General features: G+C 37.8%; 1 protein-coding gene across 1 annotated transcript in view; it reads left to right on the forward strand.

Moving 5' to 3' along the window:
- Positions 1-26,651, forward strand: part of LOC140272137 (nucleolar protein 4-like) — a 163,572-nt gene that overhangs the window by 11,733 nt on the left and 125,188 nt on the right. The window contains exons 2-4 of the mRNA XM_072367486.1: positions 14,711-14,863; positions 17,662-17,773; positions 26,451-26,554. Of these exons, the coding sequence (XP_072223587.1) occupies positions 14,711-14,863; positions 17,662-17,773; positions 26,451-26,554 (369 nt within the window). The remainder of the gene's footprint in view (positions 1-14,710; positions 14,864-17,661; positions 17,774-26,450; positions 26,555-26,651) is intronic.

Here is a 26,651-nt window from a genome sequence, read left to right on the forward strand (position 1 = left end):
AATAATTGTTGTCAAAACTTTTTTTCCATGGTCAAATATAATGAAACAGCCTAATGCATTCTTATCAGAAACTGATTTCCAGCATACCCTGTAGGTAGGACTGTTGCATCGTTTGGGTGAATTGTGCTACCACACATGGTCTTGCGGTTCACGGGGCCTTGTGGTTGGCCAGATAGATATATACAAATATTTAGACATGAACTATTTTGTAACTATTTGAGGATACTTAAAAGAACTATTCCAAAGGGATTGACTGAAATTTCAGACACTTTGTTTACCCCATAAAATTCAAAGAGATGTTCCCCAACTGTGCTCTCAAGATCCGAGGTATTTCATGTACTTACCACTGGAAATGTAGAGGTTCAAGGCACGATTCCTTTGACAAATATGCATCAACATCTGTGAAACAGCAATATACTACTGAAGCATGCTCATAGCATACTGCAGAAATTTGTTGTGGCTTCTTGGTTTTTCTATATTCCAGTTTATACATGAACAACACCTTTGCACTGCATGGAGCTTCTTTCATGTCTAGAGCCACTTTATGGATATCTGTAAACTGTAAAATTAACAATTTGATACATGATCTATACTTTACACCTACAATATAAACACACTCTGTCATTCAGCATTTAACAAAAAAAAGTCGACAGTCGATTTGACTTGATTTAAAGCAAATAGTTTTAAAGCTGATTACAAAATAATCTCCCTTCTTCTGCAACACATTGAATAATCGATTTGATACAGTGGGGTTACCCCAACATAAACCAGTCATAATGAGAAAAGCTTGATTCAGAGGCAACACCTTTTCTAAATTCTGCTTTAGCAAAGCAAAATATTCCAAAAAAAAACTTTCAAGGAGTCCTTCTTTTTCAAAGACAGCAAGTACAAACAGTAGTTTACGACAGGGGGCAGGAGTCAGACATATACTTTTATTATCACTTCCTTTCTCCTTCTTGTTCATCCACATTCCCACTCCATGGCACACATCCCAACTCCCTCTGCATCCCCTCCCTTCCATTTATACCTGTTTCACCTCAGTCCCCCCTCCCCTGGTCTCTTCTCTATTGTCACCATGCTGCTCTGCTGCCAACACTTTTGGATAATTAGCTTCTCTCATTTGTGTGTGTGTGTGTGTGAGAGAGAGAGAGAGCTTTTTCATAGAGATGGCTTATGTCTGTAACAATCATGATCAACACCAACATCATCCATGTTGCAGTCAATATCATCTCGATTTATATTTCTTAACTATTACATTTTAACTTTATACAGAAACAAAAGTTGCTTCTCTATAATAAATGGAAAAACATTTATTCTTCTCTCTGAGCTCAAGCTTAATAAACTGGCATTTCACTTTTTTTCTTGCTAAATCAATGTTTCTTCTGTGTAAATTTGCATCTAAAGTTGTCACTAGACTGACACTGAATTGCATGGAGGTTAATGTTTTGGTCAGCACTGTGCTGTAATTTGCCAGCACAGCCTTAATCTGTGTTTTACCATCCCATCAGAGTAAAGTTCCTACAAATTCACCCATTGACATTGTTCACCATGTGTTGCTATCTAAATTATTCCTGATGTGGCTCACCTCTAAGATAATAATACTGACTTATTGTCACTGTATTCCTGCACTTCTGTCTGACTATATTACTTAACTTGTGCAGCACATCATGGTACTTCATGTTTGTACTTTTGTGTGTCTGTGTTGGTCTGCATTTTTATGTGTAGCATTTGTATTTTTCACATGTGCACTGAAATGTTCAAGAAATATCCCAGAAGGGGATGCATGTGAAAATTCAAATGCTCACAGCAGTTTACAAAGGTAGCTCCCAGTTATGACTCCAAAAAGTGACTGAGTGAGTTTATTTGTGAATGCAAGTAATTCTGTAGATCTTTTACAGCAAGTGTACATGCATTTGTTAACACCATTTGCTGCTGAATACTATTTCCTGCCAGACTGGTCCAAATATACGTGTGTAGTTTTGATGTCAACACAAAACTGGTATCACTGCTGTTCTTGACACATTACTGAAATTGTTGTATTTCAGTGACGATATGTTGGCAAAAGTATTTGCTCATCTGGCTTTACACGCATATGAACTTAAGTGACATCCCATTCTCAATCCATAGGGTTTAATATGACCACCCTTTGCAGCTATAACAGCTTCAACTCTTCTGGGCAAGCTTTCCACAAGGTTTAGGAGTGTGTTTTGGGGAATTTTTTACCATTCTTCCAGAAGCACATTTGTGAGGTCAGTCCAAGAAGGCCTGGCTTCCGCTCTAATTCATCCCGAAGGTATTCTATTGGGTTGAGGTCAGGACTCTGTGCAGGCCAGTCAGGTTCTTCCACACCAAACTGGCTCATCCATGTCTTTATGAACCTTGCTTTGTGCACTGGTGCACAGTCATGTTGGAACAGGAGGGGGCCATCCTCAAACTGTTTCCACAAAGTTGGGAGCATGAAAGCAAAATTTCTTGGTATGCTGAAGCATTCAGAGTTCCTTTCACTGGACTAAGGGGCCAAGCCCAGCTCCTGAAAAACAACCCCACACCATAATCCCCCCTCCACCAAACGTTACACTTACCATACCATATTTATTTATATAGCACAAATAAAGCTGGTTGACCAAAGTGCTGCACATCATAAGACCCCATATATAAAAATCATAAAAACATGAAAAACAGATAGAGATTAAAATCATCTAAAGACAGACAGAACACAGTGCAATGAAAACTGAATAAACAGTAAAGTTAATGTCAGTCTCACACTGGGTTAAAGGCCAAAGAATAAAAATGTGTGTTTTCAAACGAGATTTAAGAATGTCAACTGAAGGAGCTTGTCTTATGTGCAAAGGAAGCTCGCTCCACAGCTTTGGGGCCAAAATGGAAAAAGCTTGTTCACCTCTCTTTTTCCTTTGTGATTTGGGAATCACTAGCAGCATCTGGTCAGCTGACCTGACGGAACGAGACGGGGTGTAGGGGTGCAGCATGTTAGACAAATAGGCTGGAGCAAGGCCATTAAGGGACTTAAAAACAAATAAAATAACTTTAAAATTGATCTTGAAATAAATAGGAAGCCAGTGCAAGGAGGCTATAATTGGAGTGATGTGCTCTCGTTTCTTTGTACGTGTTAAAAATCGTGCTGCCCCATTTTGCACTAATTAAAGGCGTGACAGTGTGACCTGGCTAATTCCTGTCTTGGCACAATGCAGTCAGACAATTATCATTCCCCTGGCAACCGCCAAACCCAGACTTGTCCATGAGATTGCCAGAGAAGTGTGATTCATCACTCCAGAGAACGCGTCTCCACTGCTCCACAGTGCAGTGGCGGCGTTACACCACTGCATCCCACACTTTGCTTTGCACTTGATGATGTATGGCTTGGATGTAGTTACCATGGAAACCCATTCCATGAAGCTCTCTACGCACTGTTCTTGAGCTAATCTGAAGGCCACATGAAGTTTGGAGGTCTGTAGCCATTGGCTCTGCAGAAAGTTGGTGACCTCTGTGCGCTCAGCATCCTCTGACCCCGCTCTGTCATTTTACGTGGCCAACCACTTCATACCACTGAGTTGCTGTCGTTCCCAAGCTCATTTCCACTTATTATCCTGTGTTTATACAATGCCTTGCAAAAGTATTCGCTCACTTGGCTTTTTTTCTATTTTGTTACTTTCCAACCTGCAATTTAAATGTTTTTAAATCTTATTTTATATGATGGACCTGCAGAAAATAGTCTACGTTGGTGAAATGACATGAGAAAAACTATGAAGCCCCTAAAAAGTTCTGGTGCAACCAATTACCTTCAAAAGTCACATAATTAGTGAAATGAAGTCCACCTGTGTGTCACATGATCTGTCAGTATAAACACACCTTTTCTGAAAGGCCCCAGAGGCTGCAACACCACAAAGCAAGACGCATCACACCACAAAGACCAATGAGCTCTTCAAACAAGTCGGGGACAAAGTTGTTGAGAAGTACAAGTCAGGGTTGGGTTATAAAAAAATACCCAAATCTTTGATGATCCCCAGAGCACCATCAAATCAATCATCTTCAAATGGAAAAAACATGATACCACAACAAACCTGCCAAGAGAGGGCCACCCACAAAAACTCGCAGACCAGACAAGGAGGGCATTAATCAGGGAGGCAGCACAGAGACCAAAGGCAACCCTGAAGGAGCTGCAGAGTTCCACAGCAGAGACTGGAGTATCTGTCCATAGGACCACAATAAGCCGTATACGCCATAGAGCTGGGCTTTATGGAAGAGTGGACAAAAAAAAAAGCCATTACTTAGTGTTAAAAATACAAAGGCATGTTTTGAGTTTGCCGAAAGGCATGTGGGCGTCTCGCCAAATGTATGGAGGAAGGTGCTCTGGTCAGATGAGACTAGAATTGAACTTTTCAGCCACCAAGGAAAATGCTAAGTCTGGCGCAAACCCAACACATCTCATCACCTGGGAAAGTGGTCCAAGTCGAGGGAAAGATGGATGGTGCTAAATACAGGGATATTCTTAAGTAAAACCTGTTTCAGTCTGCTTGTGATTTGAGACTGGGCCGGTAGTTCATGTTCCAGCAGGACAATGACCCGAAGCATACTGCTAAAGCAACACTCGAGTGGTTTAAGGGGAAACATTTAAATGTGTTGGAATGGCTTAGTCAAAGTTCAGACCTCAATCCAATTGAGAATCTGTGCTTAGACTTGAAGATTGCTGTTCAAAAGCGAAAAACATCCAACATGAAGGAGTTGGAGCAGTCTTGCCTTGAGGAATGGCCAGAAATCCCAGTGGCAAGATGTGGTAAGCTTATAGGGACTTATCCAAAGCAACTTGCAGCTATACCGCAAAAGGTGGCTCTACAAAGTACTGAATTTAGGGGGAGTGAACAGTTATGCACGCTTTATTTTTTCCTATTTGTTGTTTGCTTCACAATAAAAAATGAATAAATCTTCAAAGTTGTAGGCATGTTCTGTAAATGAAATGGTGCAAACTCTCAAACGATCCATTTTAATTCCAGTTTCTGAGGCAACTAAACATGAAAGATGTCAAGGTCAAGGAGCCTTATGTACGTGTGACCTGCACATACCTGCATGTGCTGAACTAATTTGCATACGTGTGGTGGTCATGATGCAGTTTGTGCTATTGCTTTCTGTCAGCCCTGCAAAAACCTCATCCTAATTAATCTTTGTGTGTGAATGTGTGAGTCTCAAATGGTTGAGGAGGGGTAAAGTAGGAGGATGAGGTGGTGGTGGAGGTGATACAGGGGGGAGGGTAAGGGTGCATTTAGCTTCCACAGTGTGTATCCTAGCAACAGACTGGTTTGGAAAAGGGGCAGAGAAAAAGAGCCCACAAAAAGATAGAAAATGAAAGGAGTGAGAGGGAGTGTTGATAATGTGTAGAGGAAGTGCAGGTGCTTCAGGTCAAAGCAATGAGATGGAGGGTCAGATAGACAGGAGAGGCAGGAGAAGTGTTGTTGAAACAGAATCAATAGGCATGAAGAGAAGACCTCGAGGCACACCAGCTGCCACCTCAATACAATTTTTATGCATAATCTTTGAAAAACTGTAGAGTGAAATTAAAGTTCCATCAGTGGAAAAATAGATACCTGAAAAACTCCTGTTTTAATTAGCCTAATTTATGACCCCTTTGATAGGTTGAATCTAAAATGGGAAATTATTTTTGCAGCATAAAGAATCAAAGCAGTTATTCAGACCAGGAATACCTGCGGAGAAAGGGAAACACAAGTCAATGTCACATAAGTTAATGCTGCTATAAGCCTAGACTGCTGGGGAACCTCCCATGATACTATGTATGTCAAGTTAATGACAACATTATTGTTGACATTAAGGTCCCCCTGCAGTCTAGGCCTATAGCAGCATAACTATGGGATGTTTTAGAGTTACCCGAGCCTGGCTATAAACTTTGTCAAAAAGGAAAGTTTTACACCTAATCTTGAAGTTAGAGACGGTGTCTGCTTCCCGAATGTATACTGGCAGCTTGTTCCACAAGAGAGAGGCCTGATAGCTGAAAAGCACATTGAAATTTTGTACGCATTGAAATTATCGTGCAGGAGTAAAGTCTAAGTAGCTGTCCTCTGTTGTATTGTAAATTGTAAAAGATAATGGAATTAATTCTCTAAATTTGGTTACAGCATTCTCTGATAGTGTCACAGTCTGCTCTTTCAGTCTATGTTTTATCGGTCACAGTTTGTTTAATCATGGTTTCAGTTATGTTCTAGTCCTGTTTTTCCCCTGCCACCTCAGTTCACTCAAGTCACCTGGCTCATTGTTCACAGCTGCACCTCATTCACTGATCACTCCCTCCACAGTATTTAGTCTTCTGGTTTCCTTTCAGTCACTGCAGAATCCTTACCTCACTATCCCTTCATGCTTCCACGGAAAAAGATAAGTTTGATTGCCTGCCTCATAGCCTGTTTAATACAGCCATAGTCATAGTGTTTTTTCATGTTAAGTATTTTTGATAATCCGGCTCTGCCGCGCCTTTTGTTCCTGCTCCCCGTTTTGTAAATAAACCTTTTGATTTTGGATAAGAACTGCATCTGGGTCCTACCTATCCGAACCGTGACAGATAGACACCTACTGTAAATGCATTTTCACTTTCGGTAAGAAAAACTGTGTCAGAGATTCAAAAGAGCTAAAACTAATCTTGGGTCTAGGACTGATTAGTTACCCTGATGTTGGGGATCAAGCAGGAGCTGGATTAGTTATTAGCAAATGTTAATAATGTGTTTATATTTGGACATTGCTTCAGCTTTATATCAAGACTGTGTTTTACCCAACAGATTGAAACGCAAAAGCATTTCCTGCCCGTACGTGCACTGCACATTTTGAAGTGAAATTTTCCCCTTAATGTATAAGCTCTCAATCTCAATCATCAACTCTTTTTTATTTTTCCTGATAATGTATTATTTTTAGCCCAAACGTTAATTGTGCTGTTTGATATTCCACCAGATGTGTAAACTTTAATAGTTTTGACTGCAAGTATACCGAATGAGTGTTTTCCAGATATCTAACATTGTGAATTATTCATATTGGGTTTTTTTGAGGAAAAGACATTAAATTTAATTTACCTATGTGGTTTGTTCCCCTAAACATCCACACAGTACCCTAAATATGGTGAAACCAGGGAACAGTTGAGAACATGAAGTGATAGCTAATCCAGACCTTGCTTTGCTTTGTATGACACTGAGATACTTGTTTATCGTTAAGTATACATGTTTGTGTGATTTACAATTTATTTGGTCATCTATTATTAAATCAAGAAATGTATTTTTATTATGTACTCAAATTTAATTTCAACCCCATCTATCTGTACGTGCACCTATGTATTCTGACAATCGTTTACAAATGGCATCACTTCTGTTTTATTCACTGGTAATTTGTTTCCGTCAAACCAGATTTTTAATGTCATGTCAAAAAATATTTGTATCATCTACAAATAGTACTAATTTGAATAACTAAGACACTTTTCATCATTTATATATACAGTGGATCTGGAAAGTATTCACAGCGCTTCACTTTTTCCACAATATCCTGTGACGGCAGGTGGATAGCAGACCAATAGACAGACGCTGAGGACTCAATGCAAAGAGGATTTTAAAGTACAGGGGAAGGTGGAGCAGAAGAATGGGGGACTAAAATGCTGGAGGGGGAAACTCGAGAGGGCAGAAGACTGAGGAGAGGATCCGGGAGACGAGAGGGTCCAGAGTGGCAGGGCAACGCAGGGCAGGTGGTCTGAGGAACAGGAGGAGAGGGTCAAAAATAATCCAGGAAACCGCCAAACAACAACGGAGAGTCTCAAAAAACATCGAATGAAGCAAAAAGGGAGCCGCATACTTTACCGCGTGGTGAACTGTAAAGATCTGGCGATGGGTGAACGAAGAGTTGGTGTATTTGAGCAGGAGGTAATGAATGGATGAGTTTCAGGTGTGCCCTGCAGCAGCAGCCAGGGTCTGGGACCCGCCTCTGGGAGGGAGGAGAAACACACAAGGAGGGGAGGAGAGCAACAAGAGGGGCAGCACAGACACAGATGTAACATATCCGATGTTACAGCCTTATTCCCGAATAGATTAAATTCATCTTTTACCTCAAAACAAAAATGAAACATTTACATTAGTATTCACATGACCATGACCCCCAAAAGTGAGCTCAGCTGCATCCTGTTTCCACTGATCATCTTTCAGAAGTTTCGACAGCTTGATTTGAGTTCACCTGTTGTAAATTATGTTGATTGTTCATGATTTAGAAAAGCACACACTGTTCTATAAAAGGTTAGGGTCAGAGCACAAACCAAGACATGAAGTCTAAGGAATTGTCTTTATACCTCAGAGACAGGATTGCTTGTGATCTCATTAATTGATTCTATCATTACCAGTGACATTAATCTATTTGATCTGAATCCATATTGATTGTCAGCGAGTGATTTAGATAATTGTTATTAAGTTTTTCTTATGCTGTTGAGAATTGTGGAGGTAAATAGAGTAGTTTGTGAAGTGGTATTTGTTTGCAGTTGTGTACAGAGGTATTATATCAATGTAATTCAAATCAGTAGACTATTTTTATTATTTGAACAATATCCAGTATTTTCTTCTCATTCACTGCTTTAAGAAACATTGAGCTGTTACTGGAATTGTTTTTTTGTTTTTTGCTAGGTCAGGTTCAACACTTACAAAAGACTGAACAAAACTAATATTTAATTATCCATGTCATATTTTTTAATCCATGTCAATAAAAAAACAACAACTTCGGATAACTTGTTTGATTAGAGCCGTTTCTTCTTTAGTATTGTTTTTATTGTCTTCTAATATTTTGTTAAAATATTGTTTTTTTCATGTACTTATAATATTAGTTAACTTGTTCTAATGTTTTTTATAATTATTTTTTGGTTAATTAGTTCTTTATCTAATGAAATCTCTATAAAGTGTATTTTTCTTTTTCACAGGTTTTCTATAATCTCTTTGTGATCTATGGACTGCCAATATAGTTCAGTTTTTGACTTTATTACATTGGACATTTCCTATCATACAATGAACTGCTAACATAGTTTTTCCAGCATGGAAAAAGAATCAACAGGAAAAGATGTGTACCCGCAGCAGTGTATTTGTGGTAAATTAATATAGATATTAGTATATTCTACCTCACTGCTGTTATGTGCAATAAGAAATACACATTTGTTCTCTGTTCTTGTTTGGAGCGCATGGGAATGAGAATTACTTTTTTTTTTACTGTACTTCTTGCTTCTAAGCTATTTCTTTTTCTGTCATATGTTATGTTAGAATGGAGAAGTTTCCACAGCTCTACCAAATAAACAGTATGACTTTATTGCAATGGAACATATGTAACCTGGTGTAACACCATGCTTGAAGTTTTCTTAGTATGTTCAGTTATCTGATCCATGAATTTACATTTACAAATATAAAAATGAATATCAAGAGAAAGTGGATGGGACAAACTCACATAGACCATACTTAATTAGCCTCAAGTTAGGGCAGCACAAGACTATAGTCATACAGGTTAAAACATCCCTTTTCCGTAACCCCCTCACAGTGTCCATCGCTTGATTGGGTCACACAAACCAATAGATTTGAAACCACATTATTTTTTTCTTCCATATTTTAACACTGTGTAGTTTTAATGGCCCATGGGGAAAACTCCCAGTATTTCCAATGGCCAGTCTACCCTTGGTTGCAGGTGAGAAAAAGGTTTGAACCTTGGTGAGATATAATGGGCGCAGTGAGGTTAGGTGGGGTAAAATATGGAAAAGTGAAATTGTAGGGGGAAAAAAAATGCATAGAGTATAATACTTTCAGAAAATTATTACATCATAACCATTCTCTCCATACATTTAGTCTTCACATCTTCATGTACAATTTTCTCTCCATTGTCTCCTCTGTGTAATATTTTTATTTGCTTTTCCTCAGTAACCCAATTGCAGCCTCTCTTCTCTTTTCCTGTTTCCTCCTGCTGCCCTCTGCAAAGCAGTTGTCACGATAATATTGATTGGTGGAAAGATTTAAAAGGGTGGAAATTAGAAACACTCCCACTGTATTAAGCTGCAGCTGGTTGCCATAGCAATGCTTATTATCTACACCTTGAGAAGAGGAGGGTAGTGACAGAGAATGACGGAGAAAGGTAATGGGTTAAGATATAGTGTCCTGTTCCCCCGTGAGTATGTACAAAAAGGCTTTAGCGTATTGATTTTTTATTAAATGCTCTATATCCCATTAAGCTTGCACTAGGAACACTGCCTTATAATAATGATGACATACCCCCATGCAAACTTGTTTTTACCGACCCACATACATACAACACTGATTCCACCCACATCTGAGCCTCTCTGCACTTTCTCAGTCTCCTCCAATACTGCAAAACTCCCTCTGCTATGCCCATATTGTGAAGAACAAACAGCAATAGAATATATAGAATGGGTGACCATTTAATGTGCACCTCCTGATGCAAGTCATTGTGGATTTTATAGTGTCTTTCGTACCATATCCATGAAATGTTCTCTATGACATGCTGACCCAAAGCATCATGGAGCCACAACCTTCCTTATTGTGGAAGAGTGGGTTTTTTTCATGAATTTCTGCACTTTCTGTCTCCAAACCTTTGCATGCTCATGGAACAAACATAGAATCTATAGAACTATAGTATCTTTTTAAATATTCAAGGCACAAATTTGATTGAGTTTAGATTACCTTTATTATCTATTGGCACAGTTGTTCAATTCAAGTTTTCTCTACTGCTAGAGTAAGTCAGTGAACTTCGGTTAGCTAAAGTCACGTCTATTTTCACGTCTTGTACGTAGACTGGTAGAACAAAGCACTAGAGTCTGTTCCAGAGTCCAAATGTGCTAGAAATAAATAAGAAGGCAAAATCTTCCTAGAGGTCTTTTGTAATCAGATTTTTTTTATATGGCAACGATATGAGCAGTTCTCTCCAAATTTCATCATCTTCTAGAACTCGTCTTGACCTTATTGTTCCTGTTAACTACCTTTTCTGTATTAGACTGCAAAGTGGGGAAGTGCCTACCTGAAATGGCAGGTCCCTTTCAGCTGATTGTTGGAAAAAGGCTTGAGAATTTTCATTTTCATCACTCCACCCTTTGTAAAAGACAGAGCCTTTTGTAAACACGCCATAGCCCTGCAAGCTGACTGAGGTCTGAAACTTTTGTAAGTTGTCTAAAAGATCAAATTTCCCTAAACATTTTCTTGGTGCTTATTTCTTTTTTCAACGTAAAGTTGTACAAAATAATCAGCTCTCTGATAAGCTTGAAAAGAATGTTTCACGGTTATCTTTTTCTTCTTTGCTGATTAGTTCATCTTTTACTAATTCAAGCAGGGCTATGTTGTTTAGAAACTGCCAGTGAACAGCTGCCAATTGGCTTTTGTGAATTAACTCATTTGGAACAGTTCTTACATTGGCAAATACAGTGTGAATACAGGGTTAATTAAAATCACAGGATTTTGTATAAGTAATGGGAAAAAGTCAACATATTGAATTATTGAATAATTTCCCTTTTTGTGACTGTCTGGTGACCCATCCAGGGTGTCCCCCGGCTCTTGCCTGATTACAGCTGGGATAAGCTCCAGACCCCCTGCGGATTGTATAAAGCAGGATATAGATAATGGATGGATGAACAATGTGTTATTCAATTCAATATTTCTGTTTAGTATAGCAACATTAACAAGATTAACAAGAACCAAACAATTAGACATTTCACTTTTCCTGAGATGGCCTTTTGGTCCCATAGGATACGTTGTGCATTTGTGTACTATGTGTTTGAATGTAGAACACAAATATCATAAGATGCAATTTTGTTTGTCCCTTAATGTGTTCTATATTGCACACAAAATACTTTCCACGCTGTAGTTTATTTGCAAGCTTGCAGAGTTAGTTTAGCAAGTTTTGAAATTTGCATAATGCTCTTATCAAAGTCAACAATGCTTCCTTGGTAGGAAGGGACCATCCTAGTTTCACCCTTTTTAGGCTAGGAAAGAGCCCTTCATTGCATTTGTAAAGCACATAATGGAACAGATCTAGCAAGTGGGTATAGATCACATCAGATAGAAAGTAGAGGTTAGCTGGCCACTTGACAGCCATTTACTCTGGCAATTAGTACTTTGCTGACAGAACACATTAAAGAGATTATAAATTATATTATAAATATAATGCACATTGTGCCCACTTCAGTTCATCATCCAATTCGCTGTCTTTGCTGTGCACACCAACCAAACAGACTATAATGAAGACATGGTCGACATTCAACTGAGTGACTCAACACACTCCTAAAAGTGCTCTGTCTTGATGACAGTCTGTTTTTGTTTTTCATATAAAAGATGGGGCATGATATAGATGCAGAGAGGGTTTTCTCTCTCTGTACTATAGATTTTTTTCATCTACAGCTGGTTTAGAGACATAGCTCTAACCACACACATAACCACTTCCAGCTACTACAACCTACAAGCTCTTTACAACCATGTTAAGGAAAGAAAGAACTAACCTAACAAGATGGGTGTGTTTGTGCTTTTATACGTTTCACATCCTTTAAGTGTCTCTGGGGAGAATATATTCTGCATAGTGCACCACCTGTTATTCACAGACATATGCCAATTTTTTAAACAGGTAACCACACCTTCTCTCCCCATCAATGAAACTTCTTTCTGTTCATTTCCTCCCATTTGAAGATTTTTTTCTCTATTTTCTCTGTCCTCTATTAAAAACAAACAAGCAAACAACCAAAAAAATACAAAAAACAGATGTTCACTTTTGCCACTTCAACAGTCCCCTAAGCATGGTGGGAAAAGGCAAGACTTCCTGGTCTTCCTGTCTGACTTTGTGTGTGTGTGTGGTGTGTTTGTGGATGTATAAGACAGATGCTTTCAATGTTTATACACAGTTATACAGTTTATTTTACACCATTTGAGCACAGAGGTCACTGGAATTTTGGTAAGAATGTATTATTCATTTTTTTATACCCCAGAAACCACAAATGGGTGAGATGACATGAATTTTCCTCTATAAATGTAGTAACTCCATGCATGTTATCATTATGGTTGACCGTAATTGCTTTAAAAGAATGAAAATCTTATTTGATACCATAAAAGACCCATTGTGTTGACTATTTTTATTTTATAATTACACATTTGTGGGTATTTGGACCAAAATACAGCAATTTTCCCTGTAACTCCCACACTGCTATGAAGAAGTTTAAAATACATTTTAAACATATTATAGAATAGTGTTCCTAAAACTCAGACAGAATTGTTTTAAGAACATTCCTACTTTCCTGTAATGCTAGGCTTTGTGCAGGAACTGGTTCAAGAGAAAGACTGTATACATGCTTTCGTCTAGGTCAGTCAAATATGTGCCAATTCTAGTGAAAATGTTTTGAATAATGGTAAAAAAAGGACGAAATAAGTATGTTTTACATTAATAGTCCATCCATGCATTTTCTATACTGTCAATCCTTTGGTTGGGTCGCGGGGGGAAGGGGGGGTGTGTGGGGGGGAGGGAGTACTAATTGCCAGTAAATGGCTGTCAAATGGCCAGCTAACCTCTACTTTCTATCTGATGTGATCTATACCCACTTGCTACATCTGTTCCATTATGTGCTTTACGAATGCAATGAAGGGCTCTTTCCTAGCCTATAAAGGGTGAAACTAGGATGGTCCCTTCCTAGGAAGCATTGTTGACTTTGATAAGAGCATTATGTTTTGGTCAATGTTTATGTTTTTTTTTTTTGTGAAATTGAAGACAAAGTACAAAACACAAAGATATTCAATGAAAATTTAAATAATACAGGAAGAAGATACAAAGTCTTACATTATGGAGTTGGACCTTGTTAATATGGAGATTTCTTTTTCTTTGCTTGGTTATTTCATTGTTCTTGAATCAGATACGATGATAATGATAATCTCTTGATATTTTTTCTTAAGAAACTCAGGATGAGGGCACCATAGTGGCGTTGTTTTTGGCTCTGTTACCTCACAGCAAGAAGGTTCCTGGTTTGATGCTTGACTGGGGCCTTACTGTGTGGAGTTTGCACATTTTCCCCATTCCGTCACATGTGGAAAACACAGTTTTCACCTCTTACTCCAACTTCCGTCCACACTCAAAAAACATACATTCTAGGTTAATTTGTAATTCTAAACTGGCCATAGGTGGTGATGAGCTTACATGGTTATTTACTTTTTTTCTGTGATGGACTGGCAAACTATCCAGGGTGTACCACCTCTTGCTGCCCTTAATTGGATGAAACCGGTATGAAAATTGGATGGTTGGAAAATCAGGACAGTTAATTATATTGATCTACTTGGTTAATCTGTTGAACTGTTTAATCAGGTTTAATCAGGTGGTCAATCAGGTTTCAGATCCAAAAAGTCATTGTCAACACTTTTTTTCTCGTCTCAATCATGTATTGGGAAGATTTCATTCTCAAAGGGAATTTTTTTCACTTTGCAACTATGGATCTAAATGGAACATGAAACATTTATATTTGAAAGCCTTTGTTCTTGTTCTGTTTCTTTATAGGACCTTAAAATTCTATTCAGACAAATTTACTGCAGTTTCTATAGATCCATACTGGATGGCAACCTTTGTTATAAGTCACTCTGGGACCATCTCTCCTGTCTTTGTGTGAATTTAGAAATGACAGAAAACATTTATAGTTAAAAGTTTTTCCCCACTTTCTCTCCAGTGTGTGGATGCTGTATCGGGAGGTGACTTGTCCCTGAAGCGTGTAGCAGTCGTGGAGGATTTCTTTGACATAATTTATGCCATGCATATTAAGACTGGCATAGACCCAGGAAAAACACCAAAACACGCTGGCCAGAAGAAGACCTACAAAGCTGTGAGTAGATCACTTCCTTGTAGGGTGTATTCTTTTTTCAATATGTAATGTTTGTTTCCTAACCTGCAGGTCTCAATCTTTCTTTGTTTTTTGAGGGGGAGGGTCTTTACTCATCCTAAGGTATCTCTTGACCAAAAAGTTATGTTTTTTGCTGAGACTGAGATCAGAAACCAACTGAGTAGACAAAGGTATTTTACTCTTGTAATGCATTTCCAAGTTGAAAGGAGTTGGAAGGATAAGTAATTTTATTGATAGACTACTGTATTTTGCGCAATATAAGGCTCATCTGGTTATAAAGCACAATTATGGGGTCCATTTCTGTACTTAACCCATACATAAGGCGCACCTGATTATAAGGCGTACGTATTACGTAATGTTCTGTGATTGGTTTATCGCTGCCAGCACACGTAGTGTATATAATACGTCCCTGTGTCAGCGGGAAATGGTCCGACGGTCAAGGACAACATCGTCGGTTGTTTTTACACTTATAAACTGCACATCGATCTGCATCACCATCTCAGACTGAAGAACAATCTCTCACTGGAACATGGGCAAAAGCATTAATGATGACACGATTCAGTCGCTAAGTACGAGCTCGATACAATCTTCGCCCCATTCAGAGTGAATGGCTGGGATCCACCTAACTCTGGATTCACACCGAATGCAAGCGAGCGACGGAAGTGGCCAGTTGCCATTCTTTTCCAATGTACGAGAGCGAAGAGGCGCGGCAAAAGTGAACGTGGCGGTGAGCTGCGCCAAGGGAGAGCGGTGAGTGATGCAGGGGGATTAATGCCGGATGAATGCTCGGCGCTCGCCGCGGTAAATTCAAAATGGCGGTATCCGTGACAGATTTTGGATTATATGGCGCACGGCCGGTTTTTGTGAAAATTTAAGGCTTTTAGGTGCGCCTTCTGGTGCGGAAAATACGGTAGTCAGACTAAGATTATTGACAACTCTTACTTTAGAATTTTTGTAATTTCTCAAGAAAAGGTGTGATACATTTGTCCAATTGTCATTGCTCACTGTCTTTTATGGTAATCCATCTTTTTTTTAGATTGCACAAAACAAGCAATTCGATGATCACCCCAGGTTGTAGGTAAATGCGATCAGCAACTGTCTCTACAGATAACTTGCAGGTTAACTAAGAAGAAAAATTATTTGCCAAATTATGTCATTCTCCACCACTTTTTGAGGGATCCCAATTTAAATTTTTGGGAATTCCAAGCAGGGGTGTAGTCAAAAAGAGGGGCCGATTGTTCTGGAGTAATACAATTTCTATCAAGTAATGGTGGCAAAGAAACTAAATCAATCAATTAAAAAGAGCTCATAACTAGAGAAAGGGTCACCTCCTGCAGTGGGCAGCCATGCGTGGGACCAACTTCAGCTCTTTTAAATGAGCGAAATCATAAATTTATTCAAAAGTATCGAAGTCGTGTTGAAAATAACTCACACATCAGCATGGTAAATAGGACAGAATTGACGATTGAATTTAATCCCAAGAAATTTACTCCCAAGAATACAAAACAGTGTTTCAATATTAAATGTAAATTATGTTTTACTAAACAAAGTTTAGTTCTATCAGTAATTATGTGAAGTCAATAGCACACAAAATGACATGGAAGTGACAAGGTCAAATTATAAGTAGCCAGCAACTTTATTCCAATGAAAACAAAAACTGCCATTATCAAACATGAACAAATCTACATATTATCAAGCTGTAGGCCATATTTCACTCAAGTACAGCAGCACAGAGAACATTATCCTTTCCCATATTCTCCAACATATACAAAATTATCCAAGAAAAAAGTCAAATGATACTTCAAACATCATGATTCTAATCCATCACTTTTTTAAAGGTGCTTCAGTGATTGGGGACACCATGTAATCCTTAGTGCCTTTCACCAGGCTGCCGCTACTGGAGTTTGTGGTGGGTCTCTACACTTAAGAATATACAATAGATTGAAAAAATTAGTAAAACATTTTTAATGACATAGTAGAAATGATAAGAGTTGCTCTGAAATGAAATTGTGTTTCCTTAGCCTTCTGTAATTCTGAACTGTGAAGTCTTGCCATATCAGGCACTGCTGTTGCCTTCTTGTCCTGATTGTTGTTGAGAGCTGGCTGCTCCCTGCACCTTCTGTTGCAAAACAGTTAAGTATGTGTAAAATTCAGAGTAAAAACGGATCAGTAAGAGTGGACCAAAAATGTTTCTTGTTGGCTGGTTAGCTGAAAGTTGCATCTATTGATTTCTGAATATATCGGCATATGCTTAGCAGTTCACATCCTCCCCCTCATGGCGACAACAGTATCTACACTATGATACTGACAAAAGATGGCACACGCACGCATACATGGTCAAACGTTGTGCGTTCAAGGCAGCTTGTAAAAACAAGCTAACTTAAAAAATGTATTAAATGGTTAAGAAAAGTGAGAGGGACAGAAGTGGCAGGTTGAAGAAGCGTCCCACATGTACCTTGCGTCTGCTACGCCTTTGCTTCCAACCCATACTCAGCACAGATATTCCTGTACGCATAACTGAACCAGTGGCTTGGTGTTGTTCCTTTGTATGAGCTCAGTGCTTTGTTTTCCACTTCCTTCATATAAAGATTAGCCACAATGGAGGACGCTGGAGATCCCAAGTGACCAAAAAGTAACTGTTGATAATGACGAATAATACAAAGTATTTCATGTCTGCTCTCAGCTTATGTTCACCTATATTAACATGTTGCAACTCTTTGCCTCCAACATCCAAACTGAAGACCCTTTCTCTCTTGTTTCTGTTGGTGTCTCTGTCTCAGATAGCAGAGACATATGCCTTTCTGCCTAGAGAGGCGGTGACTCGTTTCCTGATGAGCTGTGGAGAGTGCCAGAAGAGGATGCATATTAGTACCACAGGACATGACTACAAAGGTGCCAACCAAACACAACAGAAAATATCATCAAGTCAGTGAGTCCTTAGACTTCAGTTTGAGCTGTGAGACATTTTTGAGATTTAGTCACAAATATTGAACATTTACCTGGCACTGGGGTAATTTAACAAATTCTTCATATAGTTTTATTGTATCAATAGTGAACAATTACTGTCTGTGCTTATAGTCCACAGTTTTAAATTGCTACCATTTTAGTTGAAAGTCAGAATTCTGAGTGTGAAATATTCATTCAGTCATATGTACAAGTATATATGCTATACAGTGCTTTAAATTTTGGCTTCTGTTAACTATCCCAACAGTGTAACTCATCAATAAGATAAAGTGTTTGGGTTTAAGTTTAGTTACTTTTTAGTTAAAAGCTTGGTGTCTCATTATACAGAGTTAAACAAAGGAGTGATTTAGTGATTAGCTGAAATTGAACTGTATAAAATTTGACTTGTTCTAAACTCTGTCACTCTAAAATAGCTTGAGATGGCCTTGTTGTAAAATGTACACTATATAGATAAAATGAATTGAACCGAATTTGTTTTGGAAATAACCATTACCTTCAATGGGTATTAAAAAGGAACTCGGATGATAGAGAAATCAAAAGATGTGATCCTAACCAGTCTCTTCATTCTGATGTTAAACCAAATCTTTGACTGAGCTGCTGGTCGTCAAGTTGCATTTTGGGCAAGGTAGGAGCCCAGTCTTGACATGGGACAAAAATATAAAGAAAACTTGACACTACAAGTGTAATGCTAATGTAATGCTAAACTGGTGCAGTACTGCTCACTTTATAACTTTATTAGTGACTGTGTGCCACTAAAACTTAACAGCACATGTATAGAACTGCTATCACAGATAAGAATGTATAACTTCATGGTGTCAGGAATGGTATGGAATGGAATGGAATGGAATACTTCCTGACAGACAAGAGATTGCTTGATCAAGACCAGATGTTGACATCTGCACTTCAGTTTATATTAATAATCCACGCAATAGGGAAGTAGCAAAAACCAGCAGGGAATAAAAAAAGCAAAAGCTAAGAGGTATAGCAAAAGTAAAGAGAGGAAAAGAAAAGGAAAAATGAAAAGGATGAGAATAAATAAGGGCATTGAAATGAAGTCCCTGTCTACCAAAACAAGAACTCTACATGTCACTAATGACGAATAATTGTTTTATCCAGCAAAATAATTTAAAAATTAGCATTAAATTAAATCAAAATACATTAGATTATATAGTAATAAATTAGATTTGAATAATACGCAAACAATATAAATTAGAATTAAAAAGTAGATACATATATTTGAAAAATAGGAATGTCAAAATACGTAGATAGATTAAAATGTGTATAAACGTCTTCATATGTCACTTCAAATGTGAAGATTATTTAAAAATCACATTAAAAAACTAAGAAGTTGAACTGAAGTGCAAAATAAACCAAGAGTAAAATAACATTCCATAAAAAACCCAGTAAAACAGCTTGTTATGGAAAAGTTAGACTAAAAAATAAAATAAATAAAACATTTTTTATATAGTCCTTGAAAGTAAAATGACACTTTGGGATTTCTATAAGTTAAACTGTTTGTTTGTTCACAAAAGAATTATAAGGAAAGATATTAGAATGACCTGTCAAGGGTATAACCCGCCTCTCACTCAGTGAGAGATGGGATAGGCTCCAGTACACCTACAACAACCCTAAGAGACTCCACATGATGGGTCAGTAGTCTCTGGCATAATCTGATTTATATGTAAATTGAATTTTCTGTTAGAAAGATAAGAAATTTGAATCCTATTAATTAAGTTGGCATGATTAACTGTGTCAACGACTAAGGTAAGGTCCAGTTAGACCAGAACTGTTAACTCTCATAGTCTGCAGCCTTCATAATGTCACTACACACCTTGAGAACGGCAGTTTTAGCAGAGTGTATTTTACGAAAACCAGACTGAAATTTCTCAAAAATTGTATGTTTCTCTACTACTTCTAAAATTTGAGCCCGATACACAGCACCCAATACATTCGTGTATTGGGGTAAGATAGACACTGCTACTTGTAGAACAAAGGTGAACTCCATTCATTCCCTGACAGTAAAGAAATTAGAGCTAACATAAAATCAGGCAAATTGTCAACCATTCAGTAAAAGAACAAACAAAGACAAAGTGTATCTCGTTATACTTGCATACTATCTTGCATATGAGTACTTTTTACTTTGTGAAAAGCATATTTTATTTACCAGCCTTGTTGGCAAATATTGACAGTTTTACTCAGAGTTATATTCATGGTGGGAAACTGTTTCTACATCATCAGCGACATGGAATGCTATTTCAGATAATGAATGAACATGGGTGAGCACCGTCACCTCACAGCGAGAGGGTTCCAGGTTCAATTCCCAGCTGGGGTCTTTCTGTGTGTAGTTTGCATGTTCTCCCCGTGTATGCGTGGGTTCTCTCCGGGTACTTTGGCTTCCTCCCACTGCCCAAAAATCTCCTTGTTAGGTTAAATGGGAACTCCGGTATTTTTAAACCTAGACCTTATTTCTGGCATAAAATACGTTTATCTGCTCACCAAGAACAATGTTCGGGAGCTATGTAGATAACTCGTTATAGCCATATATCCATATAACGGAATGAACAGGGCAGGTACGATGCAGCATCTAAATAAGGCATTATCTGTCTTTATTTCACCAATACTTTAAGAATGAATGAATGAATGAACGAACACCTACTATTGCCCTGTTAGCACATAGCTGCTGTTATGTGGCTACTTGCCGCTATGGGAGAGCTGACGGAGGGATTTCTACACACACCTGGGACACAAATAATGTGACAGCAGAAGTCTGAAAGATATGGAAGCGAATCTTGACTATAATTCAAATTAAAATGAATTTGCAGAAATGCTTTTTCATTTTAAGAATGTGGCTGCATTATTTGACTCATAAATTAAATTAGTAATCAATCATCCTATTTGCATTTTAATTTTCTTCTTCAAGAGTGCTCAATCTTTAACTTAATTAAAATGAAAAAGAAATAGATATTTGAGATTCAATTTTCAAAATATGCCCCAGCAAATAGACACCAAAATTCAGTTTGAAATGTCAAATTTTAAAATTAAAATGTATTTGCAGAAATGCTTTTTCATTTTAAGAATGTGGCTACATTATTGGACTCATAAATAAAATTAGTAATCAATCATTCCATTTGCATTTGCATTTTCTTCTTCAAGACTGCACATTATTGCTTTTTCGTTTTCATGGTCTGCCCGCAAGGAACTGCCCATGATTAAAAAGAGTGTATGCTTTTTTCATATAATGCAGCCACATTCAAATGAATGCATGTTCACAACTTAAAATGAAAAAGCATTTCTGCAAATGCATTTTCATTTGAATTATGGTCAAGATTCCCTTCCATAGAAAGCTGCAGGTTCATACAATGGATTTTCTTTCAGTTTTGTCAAGAAAAAACAAAACTGAAATACTAGAAGTAACAAGTATTTCTGACATTGTTTTGAGCAATCACTTCATACTGTCATTGCAATGTAAAATATTACAGATCAAATCCCCAGAGCAAGGTATATTTAAGTCCATGTAATTGTTTTTTTTCTTTTTGCGTTGTATTAAATACAATTTGTCTGCTCTTTGCAAGGCATCACTGTGTTTTTTGACAGCTGCAATGTCAGTTATAAGGAATTCCTCCATACTCTTAAATAATTGAGTGCAGTTTTCACTGGCACAGTGGCAAAATTGCGCCTTGAAGGTGTGGAAATAGTCGTTTTTCAGAGTGCAAAATTTGAAGAGAGGACATTTTTTAATCAATCGCTGTGAGTTATGTAATTTACTGCTGTTAGTGCCCTTATTTGCTGCAAAAAAAAGCATCCCTAACTTTTGTATCTTGGTTGACTTTGGTTGTTTCTGTGGGAGAAGAAAAGTTGTAAAGGAAGAGATTATTCATTTGTATAAATGAATTTGGAACATTATTGAATGCCAGACCCCATTACTCTGAAATGACTGGAAAAAGTCCAAGATGACTAGGAATCCCAAACAAGGAACCATGAAACATCTACTGCACAAAAACCTTTTGAAGCTCTTCAGGTTTTGCTCTTTGATTTATTTTTGTCAATTTGTTGTGTTTTAATGGATAGGCCATCATTTTTTTAGGACTATCATGGTCCATATTTTCACATTTGCATTCTCCCTGAGAACAGAGGGATTTAGCGTTAGAAGATATTGGAGTATCTCTTTTTTTTATAAACAAATGCCTGCAAATGACCACAGCTGTGATCTGTTCGCTGGAAAACAAACCACATAATGTCAATCCAAGTTTAGTTCTGATGACAAAAGTGCAAAAAGTGAAAATTTTGCTTAGCTTTTTCTGAAGGCTTGTCCATGAACTCTCCATCAATAGTTCAATATGGTCCACAGAAATCTCCATCTCTTTGTCTGATTACTAACTTAGATTCTTTATTGACACACGTTCATATTTCTGCCACGTTTTGAGGTGCAGATTTTGTTTTTAAGTTAATTTTGTCACAATTTATCCTCAGAAATTAAAAAAAAACCTTACCCATAAAGTCTGTATTTCTTTTTCCTTTTAAAAATCAAACTAAACATTTCCCTTTATTTGATGAATGGCAGTTCTACCTACAAAATGAGATTTGATGTTTTTCATTTTGTTGTTATTTTAGCCTCCTCTGTTGGCCAGTTAGTTGCTGGTAGAAACGTTGTTGTTCGGTACTTCTGTTCCCGCATAGTTTGCATGTCATGTTGTTGCTGGGCTTCATGAATATTTAATGCTTAAATTTTGTGCAGTGTCCTCATCATTGAAACTGCATGAGCATTTATGTTGGAAGGTGTCCTGTGACTGTAGTGTCGCAGGAGGGTCTGATGGATCTTTAGAAAAATTAACTGAGAGTGCAAAAGGCCAAGTGAGCGTGACAGTAGGCTAACTGGACACTGATAGATCACAGCCTGTGCAAAAATGTCTTTTTGTCTGATGTTTTATGTTGCGTTTATCCAAAATGTAAAAACATCTAAAGGCCAGAGAAATTTCCAAGCACCAGTGTAACAAACATTTACCAAAAACCGAATTCCTCTTCAGGCCCTGCTCTACTAACCCTGCCAACCCTTATGGTATTTTTTCTACATAGTATCATTTACTACTAGCATCCATATGGTCCTGCTCCCAGTGTCCCCCAACCCCTATTCTTCTTCTCTATGTCCATTCTTGTATACCCTCTAGCAGCTCCTTTTGCACTATTGCTTCTCGTTCCATCAATGAATCCCTCACATTCCCTTTGTCCCATCTTTTCCTCTGTCACCATGTCTATCCTTTCCTATGTCCCCTGTCCATCACTCCTCCCATTTCATTCTTTGCATCCGTCATTAAATAAAGAAGTCATTGGAGTGTCCTATCTCTCTCCTCAGTCAGCCTAATTAATCGCTTTTAGAAAAAGACCTTTTTTTCACCAGAGTGGGGGGAGAAAGAAAAATCCAGGCATGTAGGGGCGGGAGGAAAAATATTAAATTTAGTAGGAAAAGATGGAGAGGGAACATAACAAAAACAAGTTTATGAATTTGATTAAATAGACATTTTGAGTATTTCAGTATACAGTGTGCAGCTGGACAGGGCCTCTGTATGAAAAATTGTCGATTGGAAATTACTAATCGGTAATATGTGCGCATTATCTCACACACACGCATGCAATCAATTTGACAGGGAAGCAATGAACACATGTTGTGCTTTGCCACAGAGAGGGAGCAGTTAATTGCTTTTTGGCGCTGTGGGGGTTTGGTCTCTCCCTGACAGACATGACAGGCACACTAGAAACACCTGCACACAGACACGCACACCCACATACATACACTCACATGCACATGACTTCACCCACTTTGTCGCTCTGCTGTGTGTCTTTTGTTAAAGTTCAGCTGTGAATTATTAAATGCAATTAATCAGTGAGGACTGGGGGTTTGTTTAATTGATACAGGCAGCAGTGCGTGTGTGTGTATTTGTACTTGTTTTTATATATTCATAAGGTCCAAAAACCTTAAAGAAGAAGAAAAATGAAAAACACAAAATGGTGGGCCCCAAATGATTAAAGAGAATTTTTTAGGTCATCTTTGGTGGTTTGAGTTAGGATTGTAAAAAATTACATAGATGTTGACTTGAAATCTGTCAATATTTGTTTCTGTAAGTATTTTGTAAAGCATTTGTAAAGCTAAGCTTTTGTTGTGAACATGTGCCAGACAAAGAAAAACTCAAAATAGTTTTGGGTGTCTGTTGTCTGATGAACAGCCCATCACCTGCTCCTAGTGATTTGTGTCTCTCTTCTTCCAACTCTACAGGGCCCTCTAGTGTTGCTGTTCACACAAAACATGATGGCAATTGATTTACTTAGAAGAAAGTATAGCTGTAAGAAAGTATACCTAATGAATTCATCAATAATCACTTAAATAAACACATATGTCAAACATTTGTAAAAGCTAAACAGATAAAATTCCCATTTATGGAATAATGAATGCCAGAAGATGATAATAACAAGATAAGCTATGAGCAGTCTTCTACTGCTCAGTATTTCCAACTATATCAGCACACCTAAAAAGGTCATGTTTGTCAGAGAATCCAAACCATGCTAAATTATGGTGGACAAATACATTTGCTGCACAAAGTATTTACTATCAACAGAGTTTGTTGTGCCACTATCAATATTTATATTATATCCCGTAAAGAATAGTACAGATGTCTGAAAATGAGAACAGATAAAATGGCAAAAGGTAGTTGTATTGCTCATATCCCTAAAGCCCTATGAAACAGAGAATACCCCCTATTTCAGTATTTTAGCTGAGCAAAATAAACCCACCTGATTATAAAGTTAGGTAGATACAACCACAGGAGAACAACAACTAACCGCATATTGTATTATACCATGTCAATATTAATTTGACAAAAACTGCTAGAATGCAGTAGCAAGTTGGAAAAACTAAATACTCTCTTACTGCATTCACAGGAAGCAAGAGTTTAAGAAGCAACAGTTATTGCTGTTCAAATGCACCTTTTTAACAGATTATCAGCACATATGACCGCCTCTATATAAACAGCTTTTGGCAGTTTGTTGGGCTGAAGCATTCAGGTATGTGTTGACACAATGCCAAGGAGGGAATGACATGGTCATCATTTTAGAGAAGCAAAAAAGTAGACTGTTACTGCCCATCAGTCTGGAAAGTCTTGTTAGGCTAAACATTTGGAGTCATTCATTCTACAGTAAGAAAGTTAATTCACCAGCTGAAAACATTCAAGAGAGTTGCCAGTCATCCCAGCATTGGACATTCCAGCAAGTTCATCCCAACATCTCATCATATAAAGCTCAGAGAAATGGTAAAAAGAATCCAAAAGCTACATCTTAGACTTTATAGGCCTTAGATTAAATGTAAGAGGTTAAATGTGAGCTTCTACCCCAAAAAAACATGAAGAACAAGAACCCTGCTGGGTTTCCTCGTGTTGCAAGCATCCAGGCAAAAAAAAAATCAGTTGAACACATTGTAAAAACATCCTCCAACTGCCAGCCAGGACGCACAACCTACGCTATGTGTAGCCTGCCAGTGCAGAAGGCTGAGGTGGTACATATGCGTTTCTTTAGGTAATGTCATACAGAGCTGGTCTTTCTTGAGTTGTGATTACCAGCTGATTATAAGCTGTGAAAGTGTTTAATGTTTTGAAGAAATGACCGTGACAAATGGGAAAAGATTGTGTGTAACATATTAAGTTAGCCATTTATACTGTCATCACTGCCCCCTTCCTTGTCCTGCAATTTTTCGCTACACTGAAAAGCTAATCAAAGTGAGCTCTTACTTAAAAACGTAACATATATATAAATATAGAACCGGCTGATTTAAAAAAAAAAAAAAAAAGTCTGACAACAGCCATAGTGTTCACGCACCCAAGTTACAAAAGAGACATACACTGACACTGGATGTGCTCAGCGACTGATTGTCAGCTTGGTGTATAAGGACCACTATTCATGACAGTAACCATTTACACTACAAGCCACATCCACACACATGCATACTTATAGAGCTCGTATTAGTCTATATTATAGCCTTGCTTATTTTATAGCTTGCGCACACTGCTAAATGCCCAATAATTAGGCAAGTGAACGTTCAGATTATTAATTCTATGCAAATTCCTGAACTCCATGCTGCCTGGAGTATCCAATAGTACAGGATCCTAGATGCTCAGAGACTAAATCAAGATCAAGAAAGCTCAAACCCAGCCACCAAGAAATAAATAATACTTTTGAAAGGGTGGAAATCTTATTTGTTATTAATTTGTAATCCTTTATTTGTTACACTTCCTCTAAAAGCTACGAATAGTTGGGAAGAAATTCCATTTTTCTGGGAAAAAAGCAAATTTTCCCTTTGAGAAACATGCAGGTTTGAAACATTTTCTTTGTTCTATATTGAAATTAATACTGATAAGTAAAGTTTACTGAATAAATGTACATGCTATATTTACATTGCTGTTTGTCTATAGCAACTTTAGATGAATGCTTATGTATTATGCTTATGTTAAATGAATGTAACAGTAAAGTGAACATAAGCAGCAGAGAGTACGTAGGAATTTTTTTCCCCCCAACTGAACATAAAAGAAAACTCACAACGAAATGAAGTTTTTCTTCTCCTCAGAAAACAACAGACCAAGCTCCCTGGTGTCGGAGGTGATAGACTACAAACTACCTCTCACCACTACTTACCTGAAACAGATGAAGCTGCTGTTGATGAACAACAAGGTATGTTAGGTTACTACGACACATCTGCACAAAATGCATCTGATTCTTACAAAAAATGTTGAATGTTTTGTCTGTACCACTGGATAGATTTGTGTGC

This window comes from Leuresthes tenuis, unplaced genomic scaffold (assembly GCF_036924035.1).
Source record: "Leuresthes tenuis unplaced genomic scaffold, fLeuTen1.0.hap1 SCAF_16, whole genome shotgun sequence".
In the NCBI taxonomy this organism is placed as follows: Eukaryota; Metazoa; Chordata; class Actinopteri; order Atheriniformes; family Atherinopsidae; genus Leuresthes; species Leuresthes tenuis.